The sequence below is a fragment of the Chenopodium album genome, chromosome 7 (genome assembly GCF_948465745.1).
Source record: "Chenopodium album chromosome 7, dcCheAlbu1.1, whole genome shotgun sequence".
NCBI lineage: Eukaryota > Viridiplantae > Streptophyta > Magnoliopsida > Caryophyllales > Amaranthaceae > Chenopodium > Chenopodium album.
Window position 1 is genome coordinate 75800354 of NC_137840.1, and position 13910 is coordinate 75814263.

The window sequence follows — 13910 nt, forward strand, 5'->3', positions numbered from 1 at the left end:
TCGAGTATTTGTCACCAATTGTTCACTTTAATACCATGGGGTAAATCCGTAAATGTATCTGATCTTGAAATAGATAACACTAGAATATGAAAACATCCATCAGCAAGAAAATAAAAATTACTTATGATTTTCTTGAATGTTGAAAGATAGCTGTGTTTAACAACGGTTTGTTAAGAATGTCTATCAAGCTATACATGAAATATTAATGGCAAATGAGATTTTGGCATCAACTTTATATCATTTTAGCCTAAGAAGCATCACTCTGCGGCATGCCATATTGAAATATATGCTCCCTATCTTGAAAGAATAAGAAGGCATGAACTGTAAATAATAGCATTTATGTATATTTTCTTTATTGAAACAGAATAGCCAAAGTGTCACGCTCCGGGAGTTTGGATCCCGAAATGTGCGGCGCGTTCTAGCCTTTTGACGGCAAGAACGCTAGCCTTGAGCGGAAGAGGGGCTTGTGAGCACAAAGCAACACAAGCGGGTAATTAAATCAAAGGAGCACTCACGTCTATTTGGGCGACGGAGTGCGGGTGGTCGGGGCTTGTGACGGCCGATACTTAAAGGCGGGCTCAAGCGGGTCCGAACCACGAGTTCTTAGTGCATCAAGTTGGTTTGGAGGGGAGCTATTATGCAAGTAAGACACAATATCTATAAAGGTCTAACAACAAACAAGCATAAAAGCAAGGCAACACTTGGTAGAAGACTTAAGATTTCATTAATCATTCACCCTCTAAAGAGCTTTAATTTGATTAGAAGGAAAATCCCTAGTGAACACTGAACTGAGAGTAACACAATAATGGGACCTCAAGCTAAGAAAACATAAACTAAACTCTAAGAAAGCATCTAAAGGGAATCTAATACATAAAAAGGAGTTGGATTCTAACACAAAGGCATATCGGGCCGAGGGAGAGGAGACCGGGCCGCGGTCGACGGTGGGGGCTGGGTTGGCAGTTCGTTGGGGAAAGGGAAGGTGGTCGGGGAAAGGGACAGGGTGGCTGGTGGTGGAGTTGTTTTTTTTTTTAAAAAAAGTTTTTAATTATTTTAATTAAAGTTTTAATTATTTTAATTAACATCTCGGTAATTTTTATTTCCGGGTCTAAATAAGTGAAAAATTAGCCAAAATCGAAGACTATATAATACACGATTTCGGGTTAGTTTTTGACATTTTTATAAAAAATGAACTGAATGTGTTGGATGAGTCCTGGGGCATCTAAGGAGGTTTGAAACCATAAGACACCGATAAAGATTTCCATAAAGTATCAAGAATGAGTTTTGACTCTATTCATGAAATATAGTGATTTCATAAAATAAAGTCAAAACTCATTTTTACCATGATCCCTAATATCCTCTGGGAGCCATTTGGGTGGGTAAAACCATCCAATATGCCTTTAAACGGTCAATTTACCCGAATTTCATAAATCAAGCTACATCACGGACATTTATGACAACATATAATGGTCATTTATGGTTCCAAATGTCATTATATGACCCCGAAATGTATCCCCTAGCATCTCAAGACTATCCGATACCAAGTCGCAAAACCTTCAAAATTGATAAAAAAAACGTGGATAATAGCCTTCAATTTTGACAATTTTTGACTCTTTTTGGGTCGAAAAAAAAATTGCCGAGATGATTACCATGGACCCTAATATCCTCCGGGAGTCCATTTGAATGGGTGGAACCATCCAATTTCCTTTAAGCATCCAATTTCACCATTTTCATACACGCCTTGTATTGGATATAAGCTTCCACAGGGCCTTTACGTAGCCGAATTATGGTCATATATGTATGGGTCGAAACAATATTATATGACCCTGGATGCATCCCGTAGTGTTGCGTGAATTTCCAACACCGGGTCCGGACACCTCCTAAATTGCTCCGATCTCATGTATTATAGCCTTCATATTTGACTTTCTTTTATCATTTTTTCACCCAGCGAGATTATGCATCCAAGTACTTCCATGGGTTCCCAAAAGGCCTTGGGAGTCATACATAGTGCCCAAAACCATCTCATTTATCCTTAATCATCTTGTTTTAAGGAGCATTGGAGTCGTAACTAGTGCTCATAACCCGGTATGTTTGTCCTTGGGTGCACATGTCTTGTGCACATGCCACACGATCCCTTGTACCATCCAACATCCCAACACTTAGGCTTTAATTTGTGACTTGTCCTAATCCCATACTTAGCATTTTTTAGCAATCGAGATGCATCACTAATCTCATTTCCCAAAATATAGGTGTTTTTAGGGAATAAGGTGTGGGGGGGGGGGGGGGGGGGGGGACGAATCGAGACGACATAGGACTGAATCTTAGTGGATCGTGGCAGTAAGACCACTCTGCCACTTGCAATGCCCCGTCACGTATTTAAGTCGTCTGCAAAGGATTCAACCCGTTGCTCGGTTGAAAATGTACTTCAAGGCAGCTTTCGCAGTGCATACACCACTCGAGCTTAGCCTATGACACGTGCCCTTGGGGGCCGAAACCCCTACTATATGACGGCATAGTGCGGTGGGCGCATGCGTCGCTTCTGACCTGGATTCTGACATAGAGTTAATTACATTATTAAACGAATTTATTGAAAAAAAGATTAACTGGTTACTAAGATTGCAGGTAAATTCTTGTTTAAAGCGGGGTTGTACTCATTATTTTATTTTATTTTATTTTATTTGAAACAGTTGTACTCGTTATTTAGAAATAATTAAAAAGTTAGCTTGTTTTTGGCTAGTCACTCAAAAGTTGTATTATTATTGACAATTTTTCAAAAAATTGACAAAAGCATAAATAAATGAAACATATGCAATATGTCTTGCACATGTCTATAAATGACCTGAAAATTAAGGTCAATGTTTGGAAATTTTTAGGTAGTGGTCAACAATTATACTACTTTTGAAGGAAATTGTGGACAAAAATAAAAATTACTCTGTATATGGTAATTTTGGACAAAAAGTTGTCAAACAAAGGCAGTTTTAGACACACACAAAAAAAAAAAAAAAAAAAAAAAAAAAAAAAAAAAAAAAAAAATCCTAACAAAAATAAACGCTTTTCCAGGGCTAGTTTGGCTCACCCATTCATAAGTGTGGCGGCTCTCTCAACGTTCTCCATTGAAGCGCAGTTGACCTTCTCTGTTGAATCTAATACTTGTATCCCCCCCATTGAAGCAGCTTCAGAGGTAAGTTGTTTGTTTTTGTTATCATCATGTCAATTTCACTATCTAGGTTTTATCTACAGTAATTTAATTGCCAGTGCTTTAAGGGTAGGTAGGGCTCGAAAATCTCAACTATCGATTCGAAATTCTAAGAAAATTATGACCCTAATTTGATTATTGAATCAAATATCCCTAAAATTATGTAATTTTTCGAATCAAATTTGGCTGTCAATGTATGAAATTACACTTCTTTTCTCTGCCTCTGATTCGAAATTACCCTAAAATTATAGTGATCTTTTTGATAAATGCTTATTTTGTATGTCGAAAAATTTATATATTTCTTAACCAATTAATAGATGCAGACTAGAGAAGATGAGGGGGCAATAAGATTATGTGCGAAGAGGATGTGTTGTTTGAGCAAGAATAAAGACTTAGACCGTATCTCATGGTTGCCGGAACACATCATCCATGAGATACTTGATAATCTTTCCTCGAAAGATGCAGCTCGAACTTGTATATTGTCCAAAACCTGGAAAAGTTTTGCCAATTCGTATCCTATTCTACATTTAGATCATAATTTATTCGGGTTGAAATGTCTAATAGCTGCTGGAAACAACAGGCACGATTACGAACCTAATATTCGTGAAATAAGGGAGGAATTCATGAGTTTTGTCAAGTATCACTTGTCAAAAGTGTTACATCATAAATTAGCTCTGCGAAGATTGTCATTGAATGTGGCAATTGAAGATTCCAAGAGCTTCTCCCGCGTGGATAAATTGATGGATTTGGTCTGTAAATTAAGTAAGGTCGAGGAGCTGTGCATATTTGTACAAACTAATGACTATAGTAGGACGAAAGGATCTATAAGGTATGACGTACGTTACAATGTTCCCTCTATAGGGAAGTTTGCATTTGCTGAGGATGCTGAATGTTACTATATTCCCTTGTCTGTTTTGGCTTTAAATGGATTGCGTTTCCTCTATGTACATGGATGCAAATTTGGCAACCATTTCAGGTTCAGGAGCAACATTTCTTCTCTGCAACATTTGTCCTTGCTGCGTGTTGCATTGGACGAGGAAGCTGTAATTAATTTGACACGTTATTGTCCTGGTATTGAAATTTTGGAGTTTGATGAATGCACATTTTGGAATGAATCTCTTGAGCTTTCTGTATTTCCTACGCTAAAGAAAGTTTCTATCCTTAATTGTCTTGGCAATCTCAATATTATTTCCATTGATAAGGATGGTCTTGAGAGTTTCAAATGCAATTTCAATACTCGTTGTGAGTTCATTGCAAGTGCTTGTCGTAGAATCAGAGAACTCATCGTGGCAGATTGCGTGATTTGGCCACCCAATCTGTTTGTAGAGCTTACAACTACTTTTCCACTCATTGAGGATATGGAAGTTTTCTTTTTTTGTGGATTGAGATTTACAGAGAGGTTTAAAGTTGTTAGTAGTCATCTGAGGAAATTATCGATTCCCTTTCCATTGGAAGTTCAAGTGAACCACATGAGTTTCGATTGTCCAAATCTAGAGTTTTTAAAGGTTGAAGTTAATGGATTAAAGGAGGTTTACCTCAATTGCCCCAACTTAAGACAATTTCGCTATATTGGGTATGCAATCCCAGCACTTCCTTTGTTTAACACATCAGCTGCTTTAAAGGTTATACATTATCGTATTACTCTAAAAACCACCTATTTCAATAGTTTATGGTTCATGCACTTAAGAGGACTAATTAAACAGATGGCCCAAGTTGGACGCACAATTCATTTGAACCTTGGTTTTAGCCCAAAGATGGTGAGTACTGTTTTTTTTTTTTTTTTTAAAACAAAAAAAAATTATTTATTTATTTATATATTATGTGATTTTAATTTGAATTTGCATGCAAGGTTGAATTCATTCCATTGGAATATGGAGCTTTCCTGGCTTCAATGCCGAGCGACGTTCACTTAACAATCTGGTTTTCATCGGATACAAAATTTTTCTTGAAGAAGTTGGCGGGATTTGTTGATGGGTTGATTTGGAGCACTTGTCCCACCACATTAACATTTGCTTGTTCATGTGATGGATTCTTGAAGGTAATCTGAAATGTATTTACTTGACAACTTGAAATGTACATTGCACTTGATTGTACAGAAAGCTGATTAATATGTATTATCTTATTTTGAAGGACTTTTGTGAAAAATTAGCTAAGAAGCCCCGAAATGAAAGTTGTGGGGAATTCTGCAACAAATGTTGGTGGCATTACATTGTAGATTTTGAAGTGGAGAGCTTTCCCGTAATTAATCCCACAATTAAAGATATAAAAGAGAATCTGCCAACGTTTGTAAAGATGTACCAAAAATGTCCAAAAAGGCCAATGTGTACTTTCAAATTGTACTGGCGCTGCAATGAGGCTCGCAAAATTGTCTCCAAGATGTGCAACAATTAAGAGTTGCTCGGCTTACTCCCCTTTAGTTAGGATTAAAATGAGAAGATGGTCAATAGTTTGGATTATTTTTGTTAATTTTTCCTATTTATTATTGTGCCTTTGTTATCTAAATTATAAATAATTTATACTCATATAATGGTTTAGTTTTATTAAATGCTCAAAACTAATTGTGAATTTTGTTAAAGTTTGGTACTTAGGGTTTAATTTTGTAGCGTTTTCAAATATTTGGGCGGCGGGGGAGGGGCGGATGGGTGACAGTTGGGTGGTGGGGGTAAGGTAAAAGGATGATGGCAAGCGTGGATGTGGTGGTGGAGGGGTGACTAAGGAAAGGAAATGAGGGTGGGGAATTAATGTGGAGGAAATTATGGTGAAATCAAAAATAAAAATGGATAAAAGAAATGATAAAAAGTGACAAACAGCAACAAAAGGGAATGAAGTATGTTCATTTCCTTTCCCTTTGTTTACTTTATAGCAAGTTTAAGACTTGAGGTGACATCATCTTGAGCTCACCTCAAGTCTTAATACTTGTGTTTAAAACTTTCCTTATTTTTCTTCTTAAATCTCAAGTATCAAATTCAGTTTAAAATTTACCTATAATTTGAGTCTTAGGGCTAAGTGATAAATTTGTATAAGTCTTAGTGAGTCTTAACAAGTCATACATATTTTTTTTAAGGAATTCATGACAAAAACACGCGTAAATCAGTGTTATTAGTGTTTATATTTTGATGATTTCTTAACTTTTTTACGATTTTCAAGTGTAAATTTAATGCTTATATGTAGCCCTAAGGGCTATGTATAACATTTTCCTTTTTTTAATAGCAAAAATAGTTCATTAATTAAAAGTCATGACATCTACAATATAGATTCGACGCTAACAAATACATAAGATATTGAATCAAATAAGATTTTCCTTCATAAAAATTACGATCGTCGAGTAGGTCTTGCACTGCGAAGTATTTCCCGCTTATATCGCTAGAAAATACAGGAGAGATAATCTAACGATCCTTTGTACCCGTGAGAATGTTTTTCCTGTCCGCATTTGAAAACTGGATAACTTTTTCACCAACAAAAGAATTTCATGACAATCCATTAAATCTAATATCATGGATTCAAAACTAAGAAATTTCTCCCCCGACAAGAGGAGATAAACCTTGTCTTTCGAAAGAGGTCGAAAAACCCTTGTATTTCGTAGGAGATCGGAAACCCTTTCTTTCAAAGGAGAAAAGTTCCTCCCAAAAGGAGGAAGCATTATTATAAAACCTAAAAAAAACTTTAAAGAAACTAGAATTGGGACTTTCCACCGGTTAAAACCGATTGAAGCCCCTTTAAATTTCAACAATGGAGGCTAGGGTTTTGAAGAGAGGAAAGAGGAGACAAGAAATTTAATTTCGTTATACTAGCTAATTTTAATAAGTCATATATTAATTAGACAAGATGTGAGACACACGCAAATTGCGTGTGCAACATAAGAAATTAATATGCATGGCTCGATTTTTTTTTTTTTTTTTTCCCTAAAATATTATCTACCTTATTCTAATAATAAAAAAATATATTAGTGAGTTTATAAATTGATTAAATCATAAAGGTTAAAAAGGTAAGATATGAGTACATTATAATGTCCATGCAAAATATGATTTCCCTAAAAATAAAAAAAATAAATTAAAAATAAAATAAATTAAAGGGTGATAGTTTTTTTTTTTTTTTTTTAAATGGTAGTTATATTTTTAAAATTATGGTAGTTTTCTTTTGAAAATTATAAAAGATGAAAGGGGTATTTTGAGAAAGTAAAATTTATCACCCAAAACCCTCTTTCACTTATATATTATTATAAATAATATCATTTTCGATGGGACGAAGAAAAGAAAAAAAAAAAAAAATGATATCACATTCAAAATTTTAAGACTTAGAGCTAAACCTGTTCTAACCCGAATCAAACAACTCGTTATTTTACTCGTAATTTTAATTTGTCTGGCGTGTGTGTATCACTGCTTTCAACATCTCACTATCATTCCCACTCCTCCATTTTTCTCTCTCTCCTCTGCTGTAACAGTACTGTTCAATCTGCAGCGTCAAACCCCCAAAACCAGTTTCCCAAAAACTTCGAAATTTCTCACCTATTTTTTCCTAATATCTTCTATTTTATTTCGACAATATTTATTCTTTCGAATTTCATTTTCTTCCTCCTAAAATTGTTATTACAGTAAATAATTTTGAAATCCGATTTTCTGTAATTTAGATTACCATTTTAGGAAACCCATTCTTCCATCTCGATGATATTCTTTCCCTTATTAGAGTTTAATAATAATAATTTTATTAATTATCACTGAAATATTTAATTCGTCGAAATTTCTTAGCTATTTTAGTTTCAAGTTCTCCGATTATTATAATATTTCACATTTTCTTGCCATTTTTTTTGAAGGTTGCAGATAATTTATGCCTTAATTGAGGTAAATTAATTGCTAGATCTTTGCTTAAATTTGCTTCGTTGCGCTATGAATTTGTTCGATTGTTCAATTTTGCTGAATTGAGTGTTAATTTTTGCAAGGTGGATTTTATTTAATTTTTTTTTTTGGAAAAGGGTACATTTTTTTTTTTTTTTACATTTCAATGCAATTTGATTAGACTGAATATATTTGAATGTTTACATTGATCTGCATTAATAACAGTGTGTTTAGATGGGGTGGATTTGATGATGAGTTGTTCTATTGTGGACTTGGGATATTTTTAGTTCAGTAGATATTTGGATATATATGCTATAATTAACAAAGAGTCTAAGACTAACTGGGTACTTAGAATTGAATCGTCTTTTCGGGTTATTTGTGTAATGTTTTAATAGTGATTCAGATTCATGTATGACTCTTTAGATTGATTAAAGGATTGAGATTTTTGTTAGTTAGGGTTAACTAATGATGGGGAGGTAAAGTCTATCAAACTAATTGGCAAAGACTTTTGTAAATAAACCTAAGTTATGAAAATTTTTCAAGGGGATTACTCTTATAAGGTATTGCGTTATCAGAAGATAATTGCTTTAATTATATAGTGATAAAATCAATAGTGAAAGTAAACAAGATTTTTTCGAAAAAGTCAAATGAGACCTATTAGGGAGTAGTGTAGTATGGCATGTTAATATCCTATGGAGAATTGGATATTTTTATACTTAAAACATGGTCTGTGATATATGAAGTAATTTTAATACTTAAGACCGATACAATTGATATGTTGACATTATACCAGTATTTCCAATTTTCCACTCGTTACATATACGTATATATATGCATGCATGTTTAATTGTAAGTTTCCTTTTGTATTTCCTAAATGCTACAAGTAATTCTGTTATCGATACACCTGTAACTAACGAGTTTAACTCAAAACTCATCACCATTTTTTTTTCTGTCCAGCTGCTGTGTTTCTGATATTGCTTCAATTGGATATTAAGAGTGCTTGCTTTGTCCAATTAGCATAGCAGTATGTGGCTGTATCTATTTTAGTGAAATGAAGACCTCACCGGTGTGTTTATCTTAACTTACTGCTTGTTCTATATGATATTCCCTTTAGAATGGTGTTGAAAACATTTAAATGGTTTTTTGATCAGTACACATTAGTTGTGGTGCTACGCCTGGCACCACCAGAAAACATGATTTATGTGCTCTTCACTGGTCTTCAAGTAATGTGCTTGACTACCTTTATCCTTCCTCTCCTTTATCTGTGCATTGACGTATATCAGCTGGACTTTATACTGTTTGTTTGGAAACACACTATCGTTAATGTTTTATGTTTAGCATCAGAGCCCACCATCACCAAACTTTTTATACCTTTGTGGCTTTGCTTCTTGTGACCATGTGTCGTTGTCGTGCACTTAACTGGGTATTGATTTGTAGATAGCTTTTGAGTACCATGTTGTGTTTAATTATCCTTAAAGAGCTTCGACTAGCCAGCCTAGCCTTAATGAGTTAATGTGTAGATTGTAGAATCAGAGAATCTTTTTTCTTCATGTTACTTGTTAGGTGTTTGGAAGAAACAGAAATGGGTGGGCAATGACAAGTGTCGAAGACATTCTTGCCTTTTATTCTGCCAATTAAATGCCTGTTAATATATGTTTTCCCTTTGTTATTATTCAATAATACTACTGATTAAAGTTAATATCTAGATTGTATGATCTTATCTCTATTCTCAACCATAAATTGGCTGGCGAAGAAGCTTTTTAGGCTCTATCCATGTAACGACGTTACTCCTTTGTTTTTTACGTCTTCATGTGAATGTTCAGGGATCATGTTTAAATTTGTGCTTATATGGCATGCACTATTTGCACATTAGGCATCCTTTTTTATTTTTATTTTTCATGTAGACTTTAGTGAGGACTTTTAGCAATCTTAGCATTAGTAGTCATATGTCCCTTTTATGTACTTCTTTTAATATGGCTTATGAATCCATGCAGGATTCTCAAAATACTCCTGAAAGACAGTCGACCAACCAAGCTTCACTTGATTCCCAAAGTGAGCAACAGAATAACAACAATCAAGAAGCTCCAGCCCCTGACTCAGGCTCAGCTGCTGTTTCAAGTAACGATGGGCGCAAAGTCTCTCGAGAAGATATTGAGCTTGTGAGGCAATCTGGTTTTGTTAACTTCTAATTTCCTGTACTTTTGATTTTATACCTTGCTTAACTAGCATATGTAAGCATATTATTCAATGCAGGTACAAAATTTAATTGAACGATGCTTACAACTGTATATGAATAGAGATGAGGTGGTTAAGACCCTCTTAAATCGTGCAAGGATTGATCCTGGATTTACTACCTTAGGTAGGATCTGCAAGCTATTGCAAATTTTGGATGTACTAAATGTGCATCTTGAAAAGAAATTCATCCATAGTAAAATATGATTGCTAATTACCTGGCCAATTGTACTTGACTCATGGGCACGAAAAAATGGTGATAGATATGATGTTTGTTTTTTTTTTTCCTTCTGGATGTTATATTTGATGATTCATTTACATGACGGTTATTGATACTTTTTCTGTCAAGAAATGTGCGGGTAATGCTGATTGAGACCAACAGCCTTATGTTAAGCTCCCTAATTTTTACTGAGAAAAATTAACGCACAAATTTTTAGCTTATCTGCCTATCTCTTCCCCCTCCTATTGCTTAGTGTGAAGTTCATCATGGTAGCTACAATTTTTTTTCTGGGAGATTCTTTTTGGTTTGGTTATGGAATATAGGCTCTTTTTATATTGTAGTTCTGATCAATTTTTTTGTTCCATCTCATTTGAGTAGTGTGGCAGAAGCTGGAAGAAGAAAATGCTGATTTTTTCAGGGCTTATTACATAAGGCTTAAATTGAAGAAGCAGATTGTTTTGTTCAATCATCTTCTCGAGCATCAGTATCATCTGATGAAATATGCTGTACCTCCAAAAGTTCCATTGGCTCCTATCCAAAATGGAATTCATCCTATGCCTGGTAATTATTCTGTACCTCCAAAAGTTATGTGCAATCCGACTGCTTTGTTTTATTTAAAAAAATTGTAATTGCTGTGTGGCTGTCCCAATGCACGCTGTCAGGATGTTTTCTTTTTGGGACAAGATACAAATTTCTACTAAATGATGCCAATATCTACTCATAGAAGTGAGACCTGTTTCTCCTCTTTCTTATACCCTCGTAGTCTAAGACTTAAAATCTAATGTGGTATTAAGTTTGTGTCTCTGTGATTCCTTGCTGTTAAGGAGCTTCATATCTTGACTTCCTGGGTCCTCTTGATGTTTAATGTTTCTGAATATGTTTATGTGATATGTGGTTTCTTCCTTTTGACATCAATAACTTAGTAGCAGAAATGCAGAATTCTTGATGAATGCACCCTTATTCATATCCAGACTAGATTGGTACAGAAGTTATTTCTCCTTAGGCTATAGAAAACGTAGATAAGTACTGAAATGAGGCTCTACGTGGTGGTAGTCTCAGTGTGGGTGAAGCTTCAGGATAGTTTTTGTATGGGAATTTTCTTTGTGCTTTTTACAGCAATGGATTTAATCACTTGTCATACTTGAGAAGCAATAATATGAAGGGAATATCAATAAATCAATTACTTAACAGCTTCCCAATATTAATTTGCCTTTCAACCAATCGCATTTTCTCATCAGTTATGTGCTTGATTTTACGAGTATAGAAAGTTAATTGTTATAAGACATCCTAAATAAGAATATTTGGACAATTATTCAAGGATGGGGGTATTATTAATTTTTTGGACTTTATTTATTTATTTATTTATTTTAATTTTTAAATTCTCTGTCATATTTTGGATTATTAACTTCAATCATCTGCACTGCAGTTAACAACATGCCTATGGGTTACCCTGTCCTACAACCACCTCCGATTCCGGCCCCTGGTCAGCCTCATCTTGATTCTATGAACCATGGACTATCCAACTGCCATGTGGTCAATGGAGTCCCTGCACCCAGTAATTTTCAACCCATGAGAATGAATTCTGGGAATGAGTGAGTGTCTCTTCAATAATTACTATTTTGGTATCTTACCAATACTTCAGCACACTGGCTTTAATTCTCATTAGTCTCAGTTACTATGTGCAACTTTGCTAGACTGTTAAATTATGCCCAAAATCTGGTGAAAATCTCTGTTTTATAGTTGAAATTTCAATTTCCAGCAGAGTACTAATTTTGGGTGTAGCAAGTTTTAAATCCAATTTTGAAAGTAAACTAGAAAGCTACACAATCTTGCATCAAGCATTTTGTAGAACTAGATTAATTAAATATATACTCGTACTACGTATTTAGTTCTTTTGTTGCTGTTATTTAATTTCCTTCTTACTGGCAACTGGCCACTGGTGGGGGAGTATGAAGAATTCATTTTTGTACCCTCTTTTTTCTTTATTATAATTGGTGTGAGGTTTTGCTTACCATTGTTATTACCCCCTAGTATGGTGATGGAAAGTACCTCAGCTGAAGCTGCACCAGTGATTCCGCCCAGTAGTGGCATGTCGTCCATGTCGGACATGCCCATCAGTCCAACTTCAGTGGCATCCAGCGGGCATTTTCCATTCACTGCTTCTGAGTTGCCTGGAATGGGAGTTGATACTTCAGCACTTGATACAGCATTTCAGTCTGACGTGGGAAGTTCAATTGGATTGCAGCTGCCATCTGATGGAGGTGCTGGAAATTCCAAAGATTCCCTTCGTTCTTTGGCTCAAATTCCCTGGAATTTCAGCCTTTCTGATCTAACAGCAGATTTATCGAACTTGGGAGGTTATTATCATCTGCCCTCTTTTTTTTATTATTTTTTTGATTTTTAATTTTACATAATACTTCAGTGAGTTTAATGGTTATTGCGAATATACTGTCATTCATTGTTATACATCTGAAAAGATACTTGGTTGTTGTAAACTGTGTACACTGGTCAGTGGCCAATTGTTCATTTAACTTCCAAATATATGTTAACATGCTTCCTTTCCCGGTATGCTTGTTGGTTACATTCTCTTTGAAATTCTGTAGATCTTGGACCATTGGGAAATTATCCTGGCTCGCCTTTTCTGCCTTCGGATTCTGATATCTTACTTGATTCTCCAGATAATGAAGATATAGGTATCGAATCCCCCCCCCCCCCCCCCCTCCCCCTCTCTTCTTTTCTTCTTTTTTTTTTTCCACTAATGCTAATGCTTATATTGAGAGGAAAACAATTATTTACTTAAAAATAACTTCTTTTTATTTTTTATGATTCAGTAGAGGAGTTCTTTGTAGATTCAGTTCCTGGACCAGGTCCTCAATCCGACGAGGAGAAGCCTTGAGTTAAGTTCTGATCTGTCCCTTCGCTTTTAGAGAGCTGTGCCTTTGGACCAGGAATAATAATCCAAAGATGGAAAAGAACGGCACTTATTTCCATCTGAGGCATTTTGGAGATGATCAGATTGCTTCCTGTAGGATGTAGGATCCCATTGCCTGTTGTCAGATGTTAACAAGAACTTAATGATGATTGTTCATTTGTTCTCTGTTGTGTCACTGTATGCCAATGACTATACTTTGAAAACTCATCTTGTAGATGTTATGTTAAATACCAAAGTCTTGATCCATTCTCTTCTGTTGTGTTCATGCTTTGTGTACTGGTTTAAATTCAGTCTTGATGAGAACCTTAGAAACAGGTACCCTTTTTCGATTGTTTTCCCAATCTCATCTTTAGCAAGATGAAGACCATGATTCTTCCCTATCTTTTGGAATATTATACTCCTTGTTCACCATTCCAAGTAAGTTATTCATCTTATGACTTGAGGTCATGTATTCGATTCCTATCCACTGGTTCTTGAGGTTGATGATTCTAACCTTCGCAC

General features: G+C 35.1%; 2 protein-coding genes across 4 annotated transcripts; both read left to right on the forward strand.

The window, feature by feature from the left end:
• The first annotated feature begins 3036 nt into the window (after positions 1–3036).
• Positions 3037–5776, forward strand: LOC145638610 (uncharacterized). Its single transcript, XM_081689597.1, has 5 exons — positions 3037–3178; positions 3511–4766; positions 4860–4950; positions 5043–5231; positions 5324–5776. The coding sequence occupies exons 2-5, from the start codon at positions 3511–3513 to the stop codon at positions 5582–5584; spliced, it is 1797 nt and encodes a 598-aa protein (XP_081545723.1). The 5' UTR covers positions 3037–3178; the 3' UTR covers positions 5585–5776.
• A 1797-nt stretch (positions 5777–7573) lies between these two features.
• Positions 7574–13672, forward strand: LOC145639649 (uncharacterized). 3 transcript variants are annotated; one of them, XM_081690949.1, is made up of 9 exons: positions 7574–8031; positions 8983–9091; positions 10020–10184; positions 10279–10384; positions 10856–11038; positions 11904–12069; positions 12509–12834; positions 13081–13170; positions 13312–13672. In XM_081690949.1, the coding sequence occupies exons 2-9, from the start codon at positions 9077–9079 to the stop codon at positions 13371–13373; spliced, it is 1113 nt and encodes a 370-aa protein (XP_081547075.1). In that variant the 5' UTR covers positions 7574–8031; positions 8983–9076; the 3' UTR covers positions 13374–13672. The 3 variants fall into 3 exon arrangements, with proteins under 3 accessions (XP_081547075.1, XP_081547074.1, XP_081547076.1); XM_081690948.1 differs by having other exon boundaries at positions 7575–8031; positions 13309–13672; XM_081690950.1 differs by lacking the exon at positions 8983–9091 and having other exon boundaries at positions 7576–8031; positions 13309–13672.
• The last annotated feature ends 238 nt before the right edge of the window (positions 13673–13910 follow it).